Here is a 25055-nt window from a genome sequence, read left to right as displayed (position 1 = left end):
AGGAGCCCTGCAGAGATAAGGATCTCTGCTGTCAGGGCAAGTGCTCCAATATCATCATCCAATTACAACTTCCACAAAAGGAGTCCCCAGTTTCTCTTTCTTGAAAGCTGAATACTTACCCTTTTATTTTCCTGTTAACTAGTGCCTAGCCTGTGCATCCTCTCTCCCACACCTAGTTAAAAATGCATTCAGAGGAGGATCAGCAATCAAACCAGTCTGTCACCAGACAAAGGCTGGACTGAATGTGCCGTAAAACCAACTGAGCATGCAGTAAGTTTAGAGTAGGTTTCTGAACTAAAACCCTCTCTCAGCAGCTCCTGCTGCATCAGCTCATCCAAGCTTCTTCCCAGAGTGCTGAACACCACGACATGCCTGCAAAGGAATGGTGCATATTGGAAAAAGGGGTATCAGAAGCTGTAAGTTTGAGTAATAATTTTAATATTTTTTTTTAGCCACAAAAAAATAAAAACATTTAAAAGAAAGCGCTTTCTTGGGCACTGAGTTCAGCCAGTCCCACATAAATCTCCTTTTATATCACCATTAAGCGAGTGGATAAGGGGAGGCAATCCTGCTCCCACTCTTCATGGTATTCCAAGACATGATGGCCACAGAAACATTAACTTCCCACTACAGAGCACAGTCAGTTCTATGGATAGGCTTACTATAAATACAAAGATTATCTACCAATTCCTTTAGGCTTCTGTGGTAATGGTTAGTCACCTACAGCAGTGACGGGTTGGACATTAAGTTTCAACATAAACCCAACATTAATTACTATGTTAAAATATTTTAATTCTGATATCTGAGAACAATTTTCTCTCACACACAAAGGTATAAAGCAGGATGCATACCCTGGAACAAAGACACATGTGCCTATCACCAGAGAGGGTGACAACTTGGAGTTACCTTCTCAGAGTAAAAAATGCATGAGCTCATATATATAGTAATAAACAGAAAGACATATAGTATCTTTTACATATATGTATATATATACACACACATTCAGTATGTCTGTACATACATTTCTGTAAATGCTGTCATTGTGGTATGTGATTAAGTTATCATGAAGTTTGAGAACACACTTTTTCTAAGCATCTTAATTTGAAAGGTTCATCTTCTTCACTGTGTCCAGAGGTTCTGATGTCATGCCTTCCTCCCTACTCTATTACCTTTTCTCCTCTCCCATCCCTTCCCAAAGGCTGAATTTAGAAATGATGATAATTATGTTTTTTTTAAAATGCAGCTGAAAAGGCAGTAGAGGAAGAACTTTGTATCCCCTTAACTTACAAGTGTTATAAAAAAGTAACCCAAATAGGAACCACTGGGTCAATAATAAAAACCTGCAGATAGTCAGGAGTAATACATAGATCCCTCCACTTCCCGCCTTCCTATTTATTTTTTAACAGTGAACATTGATCCCTGCAGTGAGGGGGGAAGAAGCTGAGACAGAATTTCAGTTTTTTATTTGTGTAGTCAGTCAAGTATATTGAGTTTCCAAAGAGTTTTAAAAGGGAGAAGCCCAGAAAATACAACATATCTCCACAGCATTAAAATCATTAAAGAAAAAGATTATAAAATCATACAGCTGAGTCAGCACTGGAGTATGGCTGAAGAGAGAAACCCTACAGAAGGAACCAAGAGGTTACTATCATGGCAATGCATTGATCTGAGCAGGTAACACCCCTGTGCCTCCACTGGAAAGCTGTTGATCCCACTCATCAGTAACAGCAGCTGAGTCTTAGAAAGGAAAGGCTGATGTGCAACATGCTGGTTATTACAACGCTCACTCTCCTCACAGGAACAGCAATTAGCTGTCAGGAGCCATGAACTTCATGCCATCCTAGCACCAAAGGAAACTGGTCCTAATTATGAATTTCTCAGATTTTCTTACTCAGAAACAAAAGCATAACATGCTGCTTTATTTTATCAACCTTTTATCTAAAGTCAGAGTCTGTTCTTGTGTATCATTAGGCATCACATGTCATCCATTTAACTATCACTGAGCCGAATTCCTCTTCGTGTGTCTTGATCAGACAGGATATCAGTCTTGATGTGAAGGTATCAGAGGTCTAGTTTTGTGCTTGTGATAAGTATATTCACTGCTAAAAGTTGATGCCTCCCATCCCCTCACCTTCCTGATTTCAGGATGTTAAGCTGTATCTGCCAGATACTCAAGATTATTAAAACCTTCTCCATTACATCAGAAGCACTTCAGTATCCATTACTTTCTTCCTATTACTTCCTGTTGCCATAGTTATGTCCACCATAGAGTCCCCTCTGTGGTGGGAAAGTACTCTGTCCTTCACAGGTAAACTTGCCAACCTATGCAATAATCATACTGCATTTCAGTCCGCCAAGGAACCAGGTAAATAATCCAGCTGAGGGAGAGGCTGTCCTCTAGCTGTACCACCCCTCAGTGGTTAAAGATCCTCCCACCATTCAGCAGCTGACTTGGGAGCTGCTCAACAAAGATTCTTTAAACCCCTAACTCCAGCATCAAACATCGCCATTATCATTTGAGCAGCATTTTACCTTTTTTGTTCCTAATCCTTAATAAACCAAAATGTTCTGTTCTACAATGCCATTTCCCAGTCCCACCCAATCCTACCAATCAGGTCTCTAGTCTGCAGGACATGAGAAATAATTCACTAAGGAACTCACTGTTATATATTAAAACAAACAAAACAAAAGTTAGAAGAGGCTGGCAAGGACTGGCTGTACACGAACAGAATGCCAGAAGATACCACCTGGCCACCTCATTTCATTGCAAAAATCAGTTTCCTCCCAAGGGAATGTGAATCCATCCAAAACAGAAGCTGCAATAACCTTGTAAAATCCCCACTGATGGGAAACACCTGCTTTACATTGTGTACACACTAGTAACTTCTGAGCCTATGCTGCTGCCTAGATACATGTGTCCCTGTTAAAAAAAAATGATGACCTTAGAGCTAATTCACACAAGAATGTAGGTCAAATTGCTCCACCTGTGTGCATCTACCTATTGCACACATTTTTCTGACAGAACTTCCATCCATTATCAGGGAAACACAAAGGAGAGCTACTAAGGGAACAAAGGCAGATGGTGACAAGACGGCAAAGGTTGTAATGAGATCTCTCAAAGCAGAAAAAGAGAAGCTATCTAAAGCTGTATTTTTCAGCCTTTCTTCGTAGCATTGGCATGTAAAAGTAGATTTCAACAAATTCTAGTAGCGAACAATAAAAAATCCAAATATATGCAAATACATAAAGAGCACTAAAAAGGCAGGTTTTGTTGTGGAGTTTGGGTTTGTTATGGTTTGGTTTGGTTTTGGGTGGTTGTTGGGGGTTTTTTTGAGTATTGCAAGCACCTGTCCTTTAGCCCTCTCTTTCCAAGACAGTGCTGCTACACTGCTGATGCAGCACCCAGTGCCTGTCAGATTTCTTTCATGACTGCATCAAAGTGTCGCTTCCCATCTAAATACAACATGGACTCTGAAATAAAGTGGAGAAAAGAGAGAACCATATTAGAACTTAGTATCAATACTGAGCAACTACAACTACATAGACTCGCAAAAGCAAGAAGCAATCCACACTGTCATCAAAGCATAAAATAAATGTGTTTTGCCATGAAATCCTGTTAAATTATTCAAATGCCAATAGTTCATCTACTAAAATGACCAGTGTTTCAAGAGAAAGTCATCTTTTCTACAGAGTTATGATGACAACATATTCACTGAATACTTGCCTCCATATGTATTAGGTACAACCCGTGGGACCTCATTTTCTGATATAAATGTAAAATGGAAGATATTGGTAGTATGGTGCTCCCTGGTATTTGCATCATAAACTTCACTGTGCACTCGAATCTGGATGTAGTTTTTTTCCGTGTAAGAGACCTACACAGTTAAAACAAGAATTATAGCTTGTAATTTACCATTGGTGCTGAAAACTGCAACAGACTTCATTACACCATTTAACAAGAAAAGTCACACGCTCTCATAGTGCACTGTTTATTATCAGTGACTGGCAGTGATCACAGCAAAGATAAGGTTTGCTCCTTTTCGAAAAGAAATCAACTCCTACCTGTGCAGAAAGCAGTAATAAGGATCCAATCTCAACTGGCTTCTGAAACATGATATCATCAACAGATACAATAAAGGGTCTGGAACCTCTGAGGAAGCAAAAGAGAAATTTTGTCTCAAGAATAAAAAGGATGTTTGGAGAAATTTAAAATATTTTATTGGCAGCATTTTAATGAAGGGTTGCTAGAGAACAAATCTCTTCCTTAAACAAGAGGCCACAGGAAGTGCTAGTGAGTTATGTCATCACCAAAGACAAAAGTAACTGGAGGAAATCTTTCACACCAATGAAAGTGCATGGTCTCTAAGGACATATTATTGCATCATTATTCTATCCTATGACTTACACTTGCTATATGATCTTCATGCCACCATTGCTCAGGCCTCAATTTTCCAAGCGCTGACACAAACCACTTAACTTTGTATCAGGCAATGCATACTCCATTTAACTGACACATAGAGAGAGCTTTGCTGGGTGATGACTTCAGTCATGCTCAAGCAGTTACTAGAAGTTCAGAAACCATTCCTTTTGTGTATGGAATGAAAGGATGTAATATTTATTTGCTAGAATGTCTATTTTATATGGTTACAAAGAAAATGAATCTTCAAAAGTTCATCTGAATACCTTGGTAAGTTAAAACAGAAAATGGATGTATTTTCTATCTTGACAAGTGCTGCTTAAAAACCGAGCTCCAAGGAGCAAGATGCAAATCTCTTTGTAAATACAACAGGTGCCCTAAGTAAAACAGCACTGTGCACTAATAGTTCAAGATTCTACTAGACACCTAGGTTTTCTCAGCTCAGATAGTCATTAGGTTGGTTAGCTTGGCCTTCCTGACCTATGTATATGTGCACAGTGATCTGGATGATATAAATATTCCAGGCCTACAACTCACCCATAGCTGCAAGCAGTTGCCCATCCCAGTTCAAATGCCTTTCTCATGAGAAAACCCCCAAAGATTCTATTGAAGATGTTCCGTTCCTGTACGTAGAAACAAAAATCAAAATTCTTTTCAAAGGATTGTGTTGAAGTTTGCACTTCAGTTTACAGTATTTAACAGAAGTCCCAAGACCTGAATATATAAAAAGCACTACTGAAATATACATGCAAAATTCAAAATGCCCAAGGCAACTTTACTTGCTAGGAGCTCATCTGACTCATTTAAAAACACAAGATAACAACTCAAAATTGTGTCAGCAACCAAAGGCCAAACTTTTTGCAAACACTTTACAAAGGAATTTCTTTACACAGAATGAATAGTCTAGTAAGAAAACAAGGTCATTAAAAATCTTCTATTTTGCAGTGGTAACCCATACAAATAACAAAAAACTGGCAAAAGAAACTATGATCTAAATACATTGCAAGGACTGTAGAAGTGAAACAAAATAATGGTTTGACTAATCTTACATAAAAATTCAACTTCTCCCACTAGACCAGAGCTCAAAACCCCATCCAGCCTGGCCCTGAACATTTCCAGGGATGGAGCATCCACAAATTCTCTGGGCAACTTGTTCCAGTGCCTCACAACAGTCATAGTAAAAAATTTCTTCCTACAATCTAATCTAAACCCCCCTCTTTCAGTGCAAAGCCATTACCCTTTTTCCTGTCAATACATGTCCTTGTAAAAATTCCCTTTTAAAGTTACTTCTTAAGTACATTTCTGTAATTCATTAATATTTTTCAAAATACCTGAGGATGGCAAATCTGTAGGCCTTTTAGCTTTGCATCTTCCATCCACACTGAATTGGGTGGTAATTTACGACTCCGGAAACTTACTGTCCTTTGGAAGAGACAAAAAACTTTATAGTCCACAGAATTAGCAGAATTCAGCAGCCAAAAATGCATAAATATTAAATGCAGACACATATTTAAAAAAACCCACAAAAATATGGAACACCAAAATAACCCCAAAACAGAAAGGGTGTCACTAAACACTGTTCCAACTGACCTTGAAGCCTTATCTAAGCTAGTACTTTGATTTGTTACTGCAATAAACCTACACTCCTGATCCTTCAAAAACTTCTACTACTGTTCAAGTTTATGTGACTGATGAGGCTCGAGAAAAGCACATGAAAGAAAAGATGAATCACAACCACAAAGCACACACTTTGTCAGAAAAACCTTATTCTGTTTTTTTAAGTCATAATAGCAATTAAAAGCACACAATGAGCTAACAGAATAATTCAACATCAAACACACAGAGAGTTTGAGGTTTTCAAATCCAGACAAAATGTGTACAAAATACATCTGCTAATTTTAAGGGAAAGCATGTCTCCCTTTAGTAAACAGCTTTAAAAATAACAACTGTATAATGTTTAAAAAATTATAAATTATCACAAATATAACACTGCACTACTGTCATTAGACACTGTTCTATCACCATGGGCATCAGATGATTTCACATCAATCTCAAATATAAGAGAAGTATGCCAACAACAGTCTCTCTCAAATAATGTTGTCAGGTATTATATTTAAAAACACACTACAAAGTTATTTGGTCATAATATGGCCAGTTCCTGTCCTCACAGGTTTTTTAACTAGGTATCATGGCAGAAAACTCTGAGACTGTACAAGTCATGGTTGCAAAACTAATCCATTCCCTTATTTGGTTAAACATGATTAACCTTTTTCCTCAAGATCATTCCTAACAGCTTGCTCAGGTCTTTGTGCTTACAGTGTCCCTTTCACCATCTTGGCACAGCTAACACTATGTAACAACTGAAGACTCTTTTGAGAGCTGCAAATGTCACATTAAAGTTTGTACCTACATTCCAAATAAAATGCCACAGAATTTAAATGTGTTCATTTATTCCAGACTACCCTCTTACGAGCACCCACTCAAAAGGCACTTTTCTCTTTCATAATACATCAGTTCTCCTCCACCACTCCCCTTCTTACTTTGTGTCCAAAGTATGAAGGAATATGTCATGCACAATGTTTCTTTCTTCTGCAGTGGGAGCCATTTTCAGTAAGGAAGCAGTGCTGAATTCAATCCTCCTCAGCTTGTTCACTAAATATTAAAAAAAACTCATAGTATTAGAGTTCAGAGAAAAAAACAAATAATGGCTCTGACAATTTTAACTTGGAATCAACTGTCTTTCCTTTTTTCTTTTTTCCCCTGTAAGTTAAAAGCTGTAACTTCATGGTCCAATCAATTCAAACACAAAGTTGGCTTTTAGAATTAACTGCATCAAAGAAAAAATAAAGCAGAAGTTTACTGCTACCTCACCACTTTGATGAAGAACTTCAATACATGCACTATGATACCCACTGCTTCTACAGAAAACTTGAGTACTACCCTCAAAGTACAGAAAAACATATCTAACAAGAAACCCTACAGAACCTTTGGGCTTTGCCAATGGTACAAGAATGGAAATTTATGACAGAACTCATTACCATAGGCTGCAATGATTGAAAATTTAGCTTAAAAGATCTTCTGTCCAGTTTATTCAGCCTTCAATGTTTCTCTAATTCTCTGCTTTAAAACTTCATCTTGGAATAAAAGAAGATGGAGCTACACACTCCTTCCCCTGCTCTCCCCCTTTTCTTTTTCTCCGTTTCTTTCCAAAGGGAACATGGGCACCCAGATAGCAAGGAGCTGGGATGCACTTAGCAGGTCCACCATGGGGTAATCCATCAGTCAGAGCATTAGGAGAGCCTCGGCTGCACTCAGACCCAAAGTGGAGGGAGCATCCTGCAAACACAGGAGTCCAGAGGGTGTGCAGGGCACATCAGGAGCACCCTTATCTGTCAGTTTAGCCAAATAGTTTCCAAGTATGTGATAGCAGGCTTTGAAACTCTCTTACACTACTGACACACATGAGCCAGAAAAAAAATTTGATATTAAATAAATTAGGAGCATTTCTAAGTAGCAGAAACTGCTGAAGTTTACTTCCTTTCAGCTATTAAGTTGAACCTGAGGCAGATGTACATACTACCAGAAAATATGACATACATTCCCCTTGCTTGAAGATTTCTTCCTCCTCAGGACTCTCAGGAATGAGTGGATTAACAAATGCTGGCCTATGGACAGGAATTTTTTTTAAATTACAAACTTCGCAAGAATTTGTTCTATAAATACATTATAACAGTCTTCCATTTTTGCTTACATACACACTACAAGATGAAAAGACATACTTCAGGTTATATCATAGAAATAATTGCATTATTTCATAATGTGGAGCTGCCAAAAGAATATCCCATTAGCTTTAACTCTGAAGAGGCAGTTAAGTGATCCAAACACTACCTAGTGTAATTAAGAAAGAGATGCGTCTCTCCCTCTTAAGAAGATAAAATTGTACCTATAAATTATAATGAAGATTATTCAAGCAGAAAGCTGCTTAGAAACTCAGCAAATGAAGCCATGATGATCTAGGATAGACTAAACCAAAAACTGAATGGTACCATTCCTCCTGGAATAGAAAGAGCACAGTGGCATAGCTAGCAAGTGTTTTTATAATCTACATGCTCCCATGACAGCGTTATCAACAGCCAAAAGCTGTTTACCACGTGTACTACTTATCAAAGAAGATTATGACATGCCTTGAGCACAAATTTTTATGTTTATTTTACTGCACAAGTAAGTTTACTTTAACCTAATTATATGACATTTAATTATTTTCAAAAGTAAAGGCAAATGGTTATTTTCAAGAACCATTCTTTCCTGTAATTCCTAATTATTATTTTTCTATTTTCAACATTTATACAAATGTTCCAAACAACATATACATACACACAAAGTATGTGCTGAACAATCCACCTCTACCCCAAGTCTTTACTTGTGCTGGTGACAAGAGGCACACAGAGAGAGGATCTTTTCTCCTATAACAAACTGCTCTTTCCTGGTTTGCTAAACCTCTGGATTTTGAAGACAAAGCAGCTCCTTCTCCACTGCAGAGTTTATGTTCCCTCGCCTCAGCTCTCCTGCCCAAGCCCCAAGCTGCTGAGATGCAAAGTTTGCTATAGTCCAAAAGGCACACAGCCACGTTTCTGTGGCACTACAGCCAACCTATTGTACCCTGTACCTCTCTGAAGGGTTTTTACCTCACATAAACACCCTCCTTATATGGACAGAAACACAGCTGGCTTGTGGCCAGCTAGCCTGTACAACAGACACTGAAGTTTGCATCTATCTGCACAAGTCCATGTAGGCTTGTCCTCAGTCAATCTGCTAGTGCATAATGACATCAGATTTGATGTAATTATTTTGCAAAATTAGTCCTTAGAATGGGAACCATAAATATAAGTGGTTTTCTCAATGTATAGTATGTTCATTGGTTCTAAAAAAAATCTGAAGGAAACCAAACTAAAAACTACTTCTAATGCTATCAGGACTACATAATTAAATAAAGTAAAACCCCTTCATTAAACACACCCTTCTTCATTAAATACAAGCAATTATTTAAACTAGTTGGAAAGAGGAAATAGTTTATTACTTTGGCGGGCTATACAGGAAAGAGGTTAAGAAATACAACCTTTTATCTGATGCTGGAGTTATAAAGCAAAACTGCAACTGAGCAGCCTCTTAGTTTAATGACTAAGGAATTATAGATAAAGTAAAACCAGAAAAATAACAAAATTTGTGGTTAGGGGTTTTTAAAGTTCTGTGGGAATACTTATCAGTTCCATGTTAGTTACACATGCAAGTTGCAGCCTGAATTATTCTGGTGACACTTATCAAGTGTCTATTAGGGAATTAATGGTATTGTTCACTTAAAGACTATTTAACTACTGAAACTCTGTCTTTAGCTCTAACAACTACTAGAATGCAAGTGGGTTTCTGGCAGATTTATTCACTTCTTGTGTTCATTCAGGCCAGTCACTCAAACAAAGGGAAAATCTGTTAAAGAAAAGGGTCAGATTCCAAAACTACCAGCAAATCCTGGTATCATTTGACTGCTGAAATCAATACTCTGAAGCTTGTCACAGGAAAGTTAACACTTGCCAGCAGAAAACATTGACTATGTGATTTATTTAACACTTACATTATAGGGCTTCCACACATACAGAGCAAGCTGCCACATTTGCCATTTTCAGCACAGCAAGAGTCAGAAAACTATTTTCCTGTCCTACAAATTACCGTTTATTCTCTGGGTCCCGGGCCACCATGACAAAGGTTGCATCTAACACAGGGCTGTAATCACCATCATGTAGCTAAGAGAGACAGAAAAAAAATGTATTATTAAACTCTAAAATTGTAAACATGCTTAGCAAGCTCTTTAGTTGACATCAACTATGTGGCCACACCGTTAACTTTGCTTACTTTCACATTCTGTCATCCCTTCCAACATCTCTCACAATAGGTCAAAGATAAGGAAATAATGCAAATTAAAACTTTAGTTTCAGGAATTCTGCAGTAAAACATTTAGCAGGGAATGCTTATTAACTGCTTTCAGCTGGGAGAAGAGAAAATCAACATAGGCATTGTAAAAGTACCCACTTAACATTTATTCTTAAAAATGCCGAAAAATACTTTTTTGTTAATACGGAACTGCCACTAATGCCAGCACTGCAAGGAACTCTGACAATAAAGGTGTAACATTATCTTCTACATAAGAGATTTTATTTAAGGAGACCAAGCGAATAAAAAAATATTTATCTGTTTTTCTGAATTATCACAGAATCATAGAATCACAAAATTATTTGAGTTAGAAGGGACCTTAAAGACCATCTAGTTCCAACCCCCCTGCCATGGGCAGGTACACTTTCCATTAGACCAGGTTGCTCAAAGCCCTGTCCAGTCTAGCCTTGAACACTTCCAGAGATGGGGCATCCACAACTTCTATGGGCCACCTGTTCCAGAACCTCACCACCCTCACAGTAAATAATTTCTTCATAATATCTAATCTAAACCTACTCTCTTTCAGTTTGAAGCCACTGCCTCTTGTTCTGTCACTACAGGCTCTTCTAAAAAGTCCCTCTCCATCTTTCTTGTAGGCTCCTTCCAGGTACTGGAAGGCCACAATTAGGTCACCACAAAGCCTTCTCTTTTCCAGGATAATCAGTCTCAATTCTCTCAACCTTTCCTCACAGGGGAGGTGCTCTGACTATTACCCCTCTGACTATTTTAGTGGCCCTCCTCTGGACTCACTCCAATCATTTAAGTGTTTATAGCATATCTTTTTTACTCTAAATAATTAAATAACTGAATTAATGTTTCAGTTAACTAATGAACTCACAGTAAATATTTATTAGAAATGTTAAGATTTTTTAAATTTAATTATTAATGTTCCTTTTGCTTCCTGCATAGTGTAGCCTAGTTACAGCCTTCATTTATATTCCATTATTATTTAATAACTCATTAAAAAAATTATGCTACACAGTAGATAAGATGAGCACATGAGATACAATTTAACATCAAGTCTGAATACCAACATTAAAATTCATAAATCTATAAAATGATAAGGCATAAGGAAAGTAAAGTTTTTCAAAAGCAGGGAGAAGCTTATTTGAGATCATGCAGAGCACAGACACCTATTTTTTCCAGTAGGAGTACTGTGCTGCACTTTAAATACAAAATACTAGTTATGAAAAATGCATATCTTGAAAGATTAGCAAGACTGCCTTGCTGCATCGAGACTACTGGAAGCTATCTTGGTCTTCAGAACACTAGAGCTGCCTCAAGCCCTTCAGAAAGTTATTCTAGAATATATAATTTAGATTGCTCAAGCCATCATCCAGAATTTCCCCTGAAGCACCTCATGCCTGTCATAAGATGGAGAGAAGTCACAGGAACTAACCTGCAGCATGTGCATCGTCACTTCCATTGAGGTCTTCCCAACCCAAGAAACATTGCCTGTGAATTTGATGTCACAGTCTGGATATATAATCTTCTTGCACAAATCTACAAGACAAACATTAGGGGTTACTGGAGACAGATCACTCACATCTAATACTAGAAAGGCCAGATTCTCTAAGGCCTTTCTGTGTTCTGAAGGTGGCAACACACGCAGAGACAACCCAGAAAAGCCGGTTGTTGCAACGGACCAAACTGCTAGTCTGCAGTTTCTGCCTTTCCAGACTTCTCAAGCCAGAACTGGAGTAGGAAGCAGTCACAGAGGTGGACAGCAGACCCCCGGAGGTGTTCAGCAGAACATGTGAGACAAGCAAGGTCCCAACTCCACCAGAACAAGCACTGTTCCATAATGAAGCTAAGAAACCCAGGTGCCAAGAGAAAACTAAACATAGAAGTGTAGAAAGCATGAAAGTTGTATTTTGAAGTGACATATGAAATGCTAAAAAGCACTACAAAATCCTCTTCTCTCCTTCCTTCAACAAAAGCCACAATACTTGAGAGTTCAAGGCCAAAACAAGATGAAGTGAACTAAACAGGAGGGTGACGAAGGTATCCTCAACAACCATGGGAAGGCATTGGCTGCTGAAAGAGTAAGACAAACAGATGAAGCCATTTCTACTGACCAAATTGCCACTTACTGATTTTATCCACCAGAGCTGTGACTATGGATAAGGGAGACTTTGGCTGCATTTCCTGCTTGGTGTGAGTGTAGCAAATAAGAACTAGGGAGAGAACAAAAATTGAGTCAGCTCTTTAACAAAATCATTAGTGGAGCAGATCAAAGCCATCTTTGCAAAGCATGAGAAGTACCTGCAAAACACAAACTAAAATATCCTACTGTAGGAAAGCCCAACTTCCACATTTTCATGCATGTGATTGCTGTAAAGAAAACAGTGATGCAGCAGTTCAGTTTTATGCATATTTACTCACTACAAAGAGAAATTTAGCTAAGCACTTTAAATAAACTCATCACTCTACTCCAAATCCCCCATAATCTCTTTCCTCTACCCTGAAGCCCACTATCTCAGATTCTTCCTATCTTCTGCTTTGATTTCATGCAGGTTGTCTAAGGATACATGTTATCTGAGGACTTTTAAAATACTGATTCCTTTAAAGAGGTGAAGATTAAATAAGATGTGCCTTACAGGCATGAAAGCACAGTCAGAGATATTTATCACACCACAGTCACTAAAAGCCAAACCACTATTTAAACTAATTAGCTTTGTTCTTAAGAGCACATCCAAGTAAACAGACTCCTTAGAATAATTCAAGGCTGCAAAAATAGGGTTTGTCCTAGTGCTCATGTGACTTTCACTCAACATGGATTTCCATAATCAAAAGTATCTGTTTGGACTTAACAAGATAAGAGAAGAAAGATCTCTGTCCTTCCAAGTAATCTATGTTTTCCCCTAAAATTACTGGAGACACAATTCTAAAACCTGTTATGCCTATCAACTCGTAACATCAATATGGCCATCCTGAATATTTTGTAATTGGGACAGAATCTTGATTAACCCAAAACAATACATCCCCAGCAGAACTGACTGGAGCACAGTATGACTGCAAACAAGGCAGACATTCTGTGCCATCACAGGGAAAAAAAAGGTCTTCACAGATTTTCAGGGAAAATAAACAAGGCACAGAATGAAAAACAGACTCCTCTCATCTAACAATGGAGGGTAGCCAACAGTTTGAAGCCTCCTTTTCTAATTCAGGACAGGTGCTGAAGCCAGTATCTTCCACCTCCCAGAAGGAAATATAAATCATCCAGCTATTGTGTCTATCCTAGATAGACATACATTCCCTTCTTTCTCTGCCTTCCTCAATTCTGTGAATCTGGACCCTCAGAAGGAAGAGAAAAAAAACGTTCCATTCACAGCTTTCCCTTAATAAGCACTTATTCTGTGTCAAAAACCTCCGTTGAAAAGCTCCCAAGCAGCTACAGAACTTTGATGAAGAAGAAGTCACCTGGTGACTTTTTAAGATAAAAGTATCTCCAAGTTCTATTAACAACCTAGCACTTATTTTAACTGCAATACAAAAGTCAAAGATCTTTAACTTTTCAAGACCACAAATAAATGAAAAGAAGAAAAAAAATTAAGGATGCTAACTCATGAAATAACTGAGCTGGTTTTACCCTTAATATCAATTTGGAGACAGAACCCAAGAATATACATCAATTGTTTTTAATTTGTTCTCAGTGGTTACATTCTGTTCTTTCCAGATTATACACTCTTCACCCCAAAGGGAAGATTAAAATATTTCCAACCTCTGTTGGGTTTTGTGTCAGTTTTTGTTGAGTTTTTTTTAAGAAAAAACAATCTTAAGTTTTAATTTTCAATACACACTGTGCACATTATGTCTGAGTTAACACTCAATGCAGATTCATAATCTAGAATCACTTTTCAGTAAATTATTCTTGTAACTAGTCCATTAAAAATTTGACAGAGGTAAGAAGCTGAAGTGGAACAATTTTGTTTCTGTCTGTTCTTTATCATCCATCCTTTCTTTCCAGCATTAGTGTCTTCTTTTTTTCCTTCCCCTCTGAGATAGCACAATTATGGGATTCTCTGCCCGAGGTCATACTGTATCACACCAAACAGTGCTCAGCAGTACTCAAAATCACTTTGTGGAGTGTTTAAAAGGGCACAGATACATACCTCCTAAACTGTCGAGATCTTCAAGGATCCTTCCAAATCTGTAAGACAGGGGTTTTGACAATTAAATACCTACTTACATAGCAAATGGAAGTTAACAGTTTCCTGTGTGTGTAACATGGTTGCTTTGTTACCTTACACTGTTGTGTACGTTCAGGTACTTTTCTCTTATTTCAGGCTGACTTCCTAGAGGTAGAATAACTTCCAAGTAGCTATCCTTCATTCTTCTGGGAGGGAGATCTTCCTGATGTTTTGCAAGCAAAGTATGAAGAGCTTTTCTTTCTTGCATTGCTTGCACATGATCACTGGTAAGAAAAAAAAAAAAATCTGTCTAGAGTATGACAACACAGCTGCAACCCTAGCTAAAAGATGTCACATTGATGATTATCAAAATGAAAACCAAAACGTAGTAAAAATAGCAAGACACAGTAAGTGAGCCTTGAAAAGAAAGTGAGATGCACGTAATGACAGATGCTAAGCAAGACTACTGCAGAAAGTTTTGAAATATCTTTGTGTACAAGTGGTAAGCACATACTTCACACTTATGAACAAAATTAATCTAATTCTGAATGTAACCAAAATGGTTCCCCTTGAAAAGAACAAATCAGATATAATGTAACCTATGAGTTTTTGTGCATACTCATGTCTTCCATAGCTACAGTATCACAACTCTTGCCACAGTGACAATTTTAAAGAACTAAACATCAATTTATAATCTCTCCCAAGAAGTAAAGTAGCTGTACCGTGTTGGCTAGTACTAAGAACAAGAGAACTAACCTGCTAAGATTTGCTATCATCCACAGGTGAGTTGCCCCTTTACAGCATCAGTTCATACAGCAAGCTAAAAGACAGGGAAAACTAACCTATTTCTTTCTCTCTCTTCCTACCAAGACATCTTACAACTATACAGAAAAGCTACAGAAAGAAACAATACAGAGAAGGGAGCACTGCTCCTTTAGAGCTACTTTTCCAGCACCACCAACTCAGAGGGGCTGCAACTCTCACAGTCGAATAAGGGCCAACTTACTGTCACTTCTCTGCAGTCTATCAAGTTGGTTCCTTGCACAGGTATCTACAAGATGTAACAGTCTTGCCCAACATTCTCTCTTACCTGTTCCACCAAAGTTCCCTCCTCTTAAAAGTGCAACCTAACCAAATAAAGCAAATATTTCATAACATCCCTAGAATCTATCAAAAACCTAAGGGTTAAACGTGCAACAGCTCCAAGGAGTATGCAAAACTATGGATCCATTTCATAGAGCAAGGGAAGGCATAAAACACCAAGCAACCAACGTTAAACTTCTGGATATGCATCATTCCTTCAGTTGTGCACGCTGCATTGCTGAGATCAGTGATACTGTGCTTAACAAAACCAGAGAGGGAAAGAGAGAGGGAAAGAGAGAGAGGGGGGAAAGGAAGAAAGGGAGAAAGAGAGAACCTTTTCACCAAAAAGAAAATTTGTCTTAAGTTTTGACTTTGGATGAATTCTGGGTATTAGCCATTTAAGATGCAGGCTTACTTGGCTTGAGTTTTATTTCAGAAAGTCAAGCTTCACCATATTTATATTCTCTCTTTTCTGTTTAATAAGTTTTGGGGAAATATGAATAATCCATGATCAAAGAGAGTAAAAGTCTAGCAGAAAACTTCAGTTAGTTTTATTTGTTTGTTTGTTTTAAACAGGAGATATGGTTTACCTCATCTTGGCAACATGACTACCACAGAGTTCAGAGGAAACAGAAAGATAACAATCTCCTCCAGAGGGTTAATGTTTGAAGTTATGCCACTGCATAGAAATAGAATATACGAGATGATTAAGGAAAGATGCAACATTCAAGATGATTCACCTTCAGGCTTTTTAAAAAACTTTTTTCCAAGGTCTCTCAGTGAAAGGTTTAAGAGAAGTTAATCAAAGAGTGAATCAGAAATTTGTCTACAAACACAAAGAAACCAAACAATAAAAATTCAATTATATTCTATTTTCACCAGTCCCATCCTGGCTCCCCTGAGGTCAGCAGCAGAACTCTTCTTGACTTCCACTTCAGAATTTGCACTTCAATATACAGAAGTGGGGCTCAACACAGTAACATTTTTCAACAAACAAATACTGTTACACACTGCAGTATTAGTCATACAGTAACAGTAATTCACCTAATTAATAACTAACACTCGCCCTAAACATTCTGAGAAATGTTCATCTATTTCTGAAATGTCCACAACTTCATCTAGACTATATTTAACAAGGAACAGATTAATAATTTTAATTACAATTTAAGTACAAAACCAGAATAAACATATAAGCAAGATATTTCTTTTTAATAACAAATGAATACAAAATGCCACTGGCCTTTACAAGAGAAATCACAAACTGAAGTTTACTTTTCACAAAATTTATGGCTGAAGGTGTTCCTCCAACATGCATCTCTCCTATCTCCCAACAATCCAGATGTATGCACATCAGTCCTTCCTTAGCTGCAATTTCAGGACCCCTATCATCCTATTCCCTCAGATTTGTCCTCTTCAGTCATTCTGTGGCCTCAATTTCATCCCCAGCTGTTCAGTCTCCACATGTATCAGTTCTTTGTCTCTGCGTTTTAAAAGTGGGATCTCAAAGGCTACATGATCCATGCCCTCCCAACCTCCCCATATTAAACCTGTCATTCTCAAGCACTCCCAGCTATGGTCTCCCCAGCTTTACTTCTCCATGGCTGCTGAAGCATTCAGTACTCTGTAAACCATTTCTGCTGCATCTTGCACAGCACAAAAGACATACCTGTCTAAGAAAAACACTGCTGTGCTGATCCTGGTTTCAGTATGCTCTCCTTCCAGGATGGGGGCAGTGGGTCAGATTTGACCAGAGCCCTCTAAAATCTCAATCCTCCGATGGTATTTCCATATGGAGTCATTTCTCCCCAGCCATTCTGGGCTGTGGGAAAAGCTTTTTCATAAAACAATTTCTAGAGCCCTTTCTAGCTGACCCGCTGAAAATTTCAAGCCCCTTCATGCTTAGACCCTACTCTTATTAAGCAAAAATCAGCTTCCTGGATTCAGGCACTTTTGTTAGCATGCCTACAATTCTGCCTAGATAAACTGAATCAGAAGACCTTCATCAGACGTTCCACCCAGGTGAGCCACTCTTTATTTCCCTATCAGTGCACAAAGTGTGTAAGAAGAGCAAACACAGCCATAAGAAAATTAACAATACACATGTGACCAACCAAGGTGCAATACAGAATTCCCCTAAACTGCTACACTGAATTTTCCAGAATTGTAACAGTAGAGGATTACAGACAACTCTGGTTTAGTCAATGTAATGGACAGGGAGGAAGGTAACCTGAATAAGGTCAAAACATCAATCATTTAAATTATATGTAAATTAGTCAAAAATGAAGTTAGAGCAGACAAAGGAAATGCTAAAGATGCTCGTGATTAAGGAGACCCTGATACTGAGGTGACAATTTTCCAAAGTGACATGCAGCCTGCTTCACAGTGAACCAGCCTCTGAATCCAGTGCAGGATAAATTCACCATGTGGGCAATCCACTTAGAGATAACTCAAAGGTAACAGCAACATGACACTGCCAGCCAGACTGACTCTACAGCTCTTAAACTTCCATTGGATTCAAAGCTAATGGGACAATCTTTTACACATCAACATCACATATTTTGTTCCTTTGGTGCTAAAGATCTTCTGCCAGAGAAATTTCAGAAGTTTGTGATCCACAAAGTACCAATTCAGAAGCCTTGTTTCAACTACCTCGGTTTCACAAATAAAGCAAAATACATTTAATGCACACTGTACCTCCAGTTGGCAGATGCTCCCACTATATCCCTCAACTTGTTCCGCACTGGAAAAAAAAAATCAAAGCAAATCAAGCTTAGTTCTCCAAGTGATGAACGTGAGGTTGCCTGGCGTTAGAAGGCATAATCCTCATCCCAGAACAAGAAAATTAAACAAATTCATGCAAATAGCAGCGCAGAAACAAAAGTTTGGCCAAATTCACTGATGCTGTTAGTAGGCATATCACAGTAATGGGTTGAGTAACATGATGCCGTAGCTTATTGTGTACAGCCAAGAAGGTGTTTGTTAGTGCAGTCACCGCCAGTGCTAATTAAGAGCTGAAACAGAGAGTTGATCAAGATCAGACTGAGGAATTATGGTATGAAAATATTACAGCCTAAACACAAACTGTGGAGATAAATCAGAAAGTCATAAAAGAACATAAAAGGGAACAGTGCAGCTGTGAGAAAGGGAATGAGAAGAATACCAATTCAACAATCCCACCCACAAAGGCAAGTAACAGCAGCAGCCTGGCTCTCACCAGCAGGGTTTTAGAGCCCAAATTTTTAGCAGTCTCCATGTTATGATACTGAAGACAGGCCTAAAAAATTTATTCTGGCCTTGTTTGTACTATCGAAGTGGTGGATTCTCCATCCTGGAGGTTTTTAAGATGAGACTGGATGTGGCACTTAGTGCCATGGTCCAGTAACTGCAGCGGTTGGACAAGGGTTGGACTTGATGATCTCAGAGGTCCCTTCCAATCCAGCTGATTCTATGATTTTGTGATCAGAGTTAATACAAGTTCTGCACAAATCTTTCCTAAATTTCAAGAATAATCTGCACAAGCAGGTTTTCTACTCTTGCTCAGATGAGGTTGTGTGCCAAGGTCCCATCAAATCTATTAAACTACCCTATTGCTGTCAGGCAGGTAAATGTTGGCTATTTGGAAACATCTGAAAACAAGCAGCAACAATTCCCATGCTCCAAACAGAAGCTGAGAATTGTATAGTAGGGATTCCTTGCTTATTTGCAAATATTTTTTATACAAGGAGGTTCAAGTATTAGGACAAAATAGAGACATATCAAGCAAGGGCTACCAAAAAAACATCCAAAATTTCATGGTGAAATAGAAAGAGGGCTGCTGGTGAGTCACAAGCTGATCCTTTATCAGGCTTGGCATTTTTCAAGCTAAATGCCCTGTCAGAGTGTTCACAGTGATCGGCAAACTGTCCTGTGACCCCTGGAGCGAGTCTAGCATGATTCCCTAGGATTTAAATTCCCCTCTCTCAGTCAGATCCACTCAGCTCAGCCCTCCTCCTTCTCACACAGTTTCTGCCCAAGTCCCCCCACAGCACCACCACAGCAATACCCCAAACCTTCCCTTTCTTGTTCCTTCCCTTGCAGCACCCTCAGCCCCTGCCCCTACACTCCCAGCCTGTTTTTGCTCTGTCTGCCTGAGCCAGAGGCAGGCAAAGGGCTGAGTGCCAGCCAGCACATGGATCCCAGTCACTCTCGAACAGCCAGCAAACACCATGGTCTGTGGGTGACCCCAGCACTAGCTCTGGCACTCGAACAAGCCTCTGATTTAGAAGCCAATTTTCACAAAGCTTGTGTAAACACGTTTCCCTTTGAGATTGGCGGCTCATCTATTTTGGCTGTTATCAAGCAACAAAAGGTTCTGGAAGAAGAGGGGGACAGGAAGATAGGCAAACAAAGACAAAACAAAATAGATTGCTTAGGCCTCATTTATTTATTAAATTAGGCTAAAAATGTTTTGAAATGAGAAGACTTCCACTACTAATTCTAAGAACAAAAAAAAAAAATTCCAGTGAAAGAAAGTGATTAAAAATCTTGAGAGTTGATTTTTTTTTTGAAGGGAAGAAAGTCTGATTCTTTTTTATTTAAGAAGCAGCAGGCTTATTTACAGAATAGGTACTACTTTCCTGTTACTCATACTCCCTCTGTGAAGCTGCCATAGCATGCACTTGGTAAATACAGTGTTAGCAGAAACACTGTTACAGCTTCTAGAACACAAAACCTCAATTTTTCAACAGTATAGACTGTGCTGGGATGGAGGAGGAATAAACAGCACTTTCTCCTTGTTTAAACTAAGTTCATCTTCCTTTTAAAAGCTCTGAAAAATCTCAAGTTCAAACCTGCAAAAATGTATATAAGCTGTTACTCCCATTTAATACTTCTGATTTCAATTTTAGACGTACAAACATTTGCCAGGCTGAGAACACATAATTTTTATCTTAACAATAAAAGGGACTACATGCAAAAGCATTTTTAAGATGTTGCCAAGCTAAATCTAGTCCATTTTATGGCTCATAAGCACACAGTTTTGCTCTTTTTTTTTTTTCCTCCTTCTTGGAAAGACTATACTGCCCTTCTAGATATTATGTATCTTACAACAGAAATTTAAGTAATTAACTACAAAAATCCATTAACTATTTCTCTTTTATTATTTGGCAAATGTCTTAAATGTGCAAAATGGGACTTATCCATCATTAGCATGTTGCATATTTCACAGTATCTTCTAAACTCTGAGCAGTGGATCATTAATGCCAGAGCAGCAGGGTCTGAGTTTATTTGCACTGTGCTGTGGCAAAGGACACAAGGACAGCTGGGCAAGATCACCGCATTCATCTTTGCCAGTGAGATCCGTATCTTTTGTCCTGGTGCCTTCCCAGGCTGTATCCAGGTTCAGGCAGACCACTGCAATATATTTGACCACCAGTTTTGGTACAAAGCTTGGTCCGGACTCAGGTGAAAGATGCATATTCCAATGTCTAAAATGAAGCCAAGTACTGCAGGAGCTGCTGTTGTGAGAGATTTTGTATCCCACAAGCCTCTTAGACATGTGTTATCCAGGACAGCACCACAAACACAGTGTGCTGACAGAGATCTGGTCCAACAATACTGCCACAAGTAAGATCAGAGCCATTCACCCAAGGCAAAGTGGCTGTAAGCAAGTGGACAGAGAAGAATAATAGCATTTCATTTTTCATGAATACTAAAGTAAGGAAAAACAGTAGCTGAGTAAGTTTAGTGCTATAGCAAATACTTTAATATGTACAGATTACCACAACACACCATTATTCACATGAATAGGTGAATGTCCTGTGGAGTAGAAAACACAGGTTAGATTACCAATCAAAAGAAACAATGCAATTTACATCTAATTTAATCTAGTAAGGAGTTACCTGGTTATTCTACCTGCTTCAGTTCCATTCAGGCACATGTTCCTTAACGTTAGTAACTGCAAGCAACCTGTCCTTGCCCGATTTACGGTCAGTATCTTGGTGTTTTCAACTCAGTTTGTCCTTTCCTTACAAGTTAGCTTTGCAGTTCCTTGTCCACTGACTCTGTGGTATCTGCTTGCTGCATAATCCCAAACGGTTTTTCAAACCTGGTGCTACCATATGCTGTTGACAAACACTATTAACTTTGGAAAGAATAACTGCAGCATTTTTCAGGAAGTGGGATGAGAGTTATCTCAGAGGAAACTTCCAAAGTCCTGCTTCATGTAGCCTTTGGGAGAACCATGGAAGAAGAAAGGGCACTCACAACTGGGACCCAAAGCTGGGAGGAAGCATGTGAAAAGCTAGTTAAGAAAAAGTATTTGTTTTTGTGAATGCATGGATACATAAATAAAGGAAAGTAGTTTATGTATCAGCAAAGGTTTGTGTAACATTTAAATGCTACAATTTTGAAACAGAATCTCAAATGTTTACAGTTATTATAATCCTCAAAATATTAGTACCTCTTGAAGTTCTAATATTGGAGTACTAATCAGAGGCAAGGCCAGGATGGCCTCAATGCTTCACTGTTTTTACAAGCCTTTTAAATATCTAACTAAACAATCAGGATAATATTTGCAAATATGCAATATTCTGTATCCTTGCTTCTCTCCCTTAATGTCCTAAATTACCATTTATTAACGACAATGAAAATAAGTTCTCTAGTAATGAATGACCCTCATTTTCTCTTTTACTTGATAACTTCTGTTTAGAGAATAAAGGAGAAAAGAAGATCTCAGACACAAGCAAAACTCCATCAAAGAATTATTTGTACCTGGCTCCGGCCTTTTTCCTCCTGCCCTTTCCTCAGTTCAAGGGATTAGAATGCAAGAAAAAAGTTTTAAAGCTTCTGAAACAGGAACATTATGGTTTATTCTTTTAGAGTGCTGCAACAATCTTTCCACACAAAGATCTATTGACAAGAGCAATTTCATGAGGCAATGCTGCTGATCCGATTACAAGATTTCTCCAAGTTTACAAAATTAACCATATTGACACATTAAAGTTCCGTAAGACATTATTTCCACTCAGTTCCCCCACTTCTTGGCCATTCTCTCCAGTCCCATTGTACCTGTCTGTACTACGCTGACTTTCTATCTAGATCCAACCTGAGCAGCATTTATCCTGCTAGAAAAGAACTCGTGCTCTTCAAAGACTAGAGAACCAGACAAGCCCCTAAATTGCAGCTTCAGTGATTATACTTGTGCCGTTAACCCCCAAACAAATACAGTCACTTTCTGCTGCTTCCTAAACCCTTATACCATGAGCTAACAGCCAAAACCATGCTCATTATCCAAACAATATTAATACATGCAGGGACACTACCTGAAAGAATAAATTCCTTAGAAACATCATTAAATCTTCTGGAGTACAGTCAATTACTTTACCTTCAAACATGTCTAGAAGCACTGGGGAGCCAGTGGTCCCAGAAGTGAGTGTCCTAGTCAGAACAGAAGGAAGCTTCCTCATGATGCACAACCTACAGGCAGAGTAGAAGAATTTAGTGTCATTAAAAATAATGTCACGAAAATAATTTAGGATTTAATTTTGGAATGATGCTGATTATTTCAGAAACACCACTCCTTATTTTCAGCTTGATTTTTAGAACTAGATACAATCAGTACAACAGTTCCAAGACAGCTGAAATTCCAGCTGATACCTGTACTTATCTGAAAACGGGAAGGAAGGATGATTCACTGGCAGTAATCGATCTCTTCACTGACTGTTCAGATGCCCTGGGACAACCAACTTAGGCCCAATACTAGCTTCTACCCTGTAGCATCTTAACACAGACAGGGTCCATGTGCATCTAGAAAATCATCCATGACCCCATGCATACACTTCTCTAGCATGCATAGCAGTGGAAGGAGGAATATCTCAAGAAGGATTTCTCAAGGTCTCCCAAGCAGTCCCATTGAGCTAAGCCTGGTCTTCTCCTCCATGGGTTAGTACTGCAGCAACTCAGGACAAGCCTAAATTGCAGGATATAATCCTCTTAGCCATTAAGCAAGAAGGGACAACCCTGAAACCCTTCAGAGAATGTAATCCACTCACAATTCAGTAAGTGTTCTACCAGGCAGTGGCCACCACTATTCCTCCAGTAAGCAAAATTGTGGTAACACAAAAACACAGAGGGTCGGCAAGTGGAAAACCCCTTGTGACAGTTCACAGCATCATCCTGTCAGGGAACATGGATTATTGGTCCCTTAATTTTCTTCAGCTGGGACTGGGGTTTCACCTCCAGAAAGAAAAGGTGGCAGGTCCTCAGGCACCAGCAGAAAAGCAGGGCCATATCTATCTGCATATATACCAGCAATACTTAGGAGAGTGAAAGGGAACACACACAAAACCTCCTCAGAATCCAGCTGTCTCGTATGCACCAGAGATGACGTGAATGGCAATTCTGAAACGCCTCCGTAACTGCTGGAGCCTCTGGACTCTTGTGTCCCGCACGGTCCGCAAATGCCCTCCCGCTCCGCCCGCAGTCCCACAGGACCCCCCTCCCGCCCCGTGCCCCGGACCGGCCCAGGCGCCGGGGGAGTTTCGGGTGCCCCGCCCCGGCCGCGCCCCGGGGCCCTCACGGCGGCGGCTGCCCAGGGCCCACCGGCCCCGCCGGAGCACCGCCGCCTCCGTCCCTCAGAGCCGACTCCCCCCCGGCCGCCATGCCCCACCCGGGCCAGGGGCAGAGGGCTCGGGGGCCGCCTTACCGGGAGGGCAGCATGGTGCTCGCCGGGGCCGTCACGGCGGGGCCACGCCTGCCCCAGGCACGCGGTCCTCCAGCGCCAGCGGCTCGCCGGGCACAGAGCCGAGCGTGCTCCTGCTGCTCGCAGCCGGGAGTTCTCGCCCTGCCTGCCCCCGGACCGCCCGGCCCCGGCCCGGACTCCCCCTGTCCCGGTGCCCGCACAGCGTGGCCGCTCCCGGGGGCGGAGGTTGGGGCCGGACACCGTTAGTCAGCGGGCGGGCCCGGCAGAGCGGGCGGGCCCTGCGTAGGGCTTGTGTTCAATAAACACCGTGATTTTTTTTATTTTAATGCTCATTTTTTCCCTGTGCCGTAGCAGGGCGGGCTGGGCGGCTCCCCCCGAGCCGGCAGGCCTGGGGCTGGGCGGGCTCCTGTCACACGGCCGCGGGGGGACGCGGCCTCCTGCCCCGGCCCGTCACTTGGGGGCACTGCTAGGGAGGTAATCGAGAGCTTCGGAATTTCCGGGACAGAAGACGATTTAGGAAAACGCAGCTGCGTTAAATGAGCTGAGCGCTTTGCACAGGTGAATAATCAAGAAATTTAATTCGTCAGAATTGTTTTTTTTTCCTGGGAGCTGAAGAACCTTGGAGCAGAGAGGGCACCGGGCCTACGCCAGGGTGCGCGGACAGAGGGTCAGCCCCGGCTCTGCACAGAGACCGTGAGTTGCAGACCTGGGAGCACTTGCCGAAACCGTGTCCGCACCTCCCGGGTACTTGGATCTATAC

At 40.0% G+C, this 25055-nt stretch overlaps 1 protein-coding gene across 4 annotated transcripts; it reads right to left on the bottom strand.

Annotated features, from left to right (window-relative positions):
* Nucleotides 1-417: 417 nt before the first annotated feature.
* ACOT9 (acyl-CoA thioesterase 9) lies at nucleotides 418-24656 on the bottom strand. 4 transcript variants are annotated; one of them, XM_027731112.2, is made up of 16 exons: nucleotides 24299-24656; nucleotides 22979-23070; nucleotides 21385-21411; nucleotides 18310-18355; nucleotides 14646-14816; nucleotides 14515-14552; nucleotides 12493-12576; nucleotides 11799-11902; nucleotides 10139-10212; nucleotides 8015-8082; nucleotides 6958-7069; nucleotides 5749-5839; nucleotides 4955-5040; nucleotides 4063-4150; nucleotides 3725-3875; nucleotides 418-3471 (listed from the first exon to the last, which is right to left on the bottom strand). In XM_027731112.2, exons 1-16 carry the CDS (start codon nucleotides 24310-24312, stop codon nucleotides 3413-3415), a joined length of 1305 nt encoding a protein of 434 aa, XP_027586913.1. In that variant the 5' UTR covers nucleotides 24313-24656; the 3' UTR covers nucleotides 418-3412. The 4 variants fall into 4 exon arrangements, with proteins under 4 accessions (XP_027586913.1, XP_027586917.1, XP_027586920.1 ...); XM_027731116.2 differs by lacking the exon at nucleotides 21385-21411; XM_027731119.2 differs by lacking the exons at nucleotides 18310-18355; nucleotides 21385-21411; nucleotides 24299-24656 and having other exon boundaries at nucleotides 22979-23049.
* Nucleotides 24657-25055: the final 399 nt, after the last annotated feature.

The sequence above is a fragment of the Pipra filicauda genome, unplaced genomic scaffold (assembly GCF_003945595.2).
Source record: "Pipra filicauda isolate LSUMZ 115617 unplaced genomic scaffold, ASM394559v2 scaffold12_size5214236_pilon, whole genome shotgun sequence".
NCBI classification, from domain to species: Eukaryota; Metazoa; Chordata; class Aves; order Passeriformes; family Pipridae; genus Pipra; species Pipra filicauda.
This window is presented reverse-complemented; position numbering and strand designations above follow the sequence as displayed.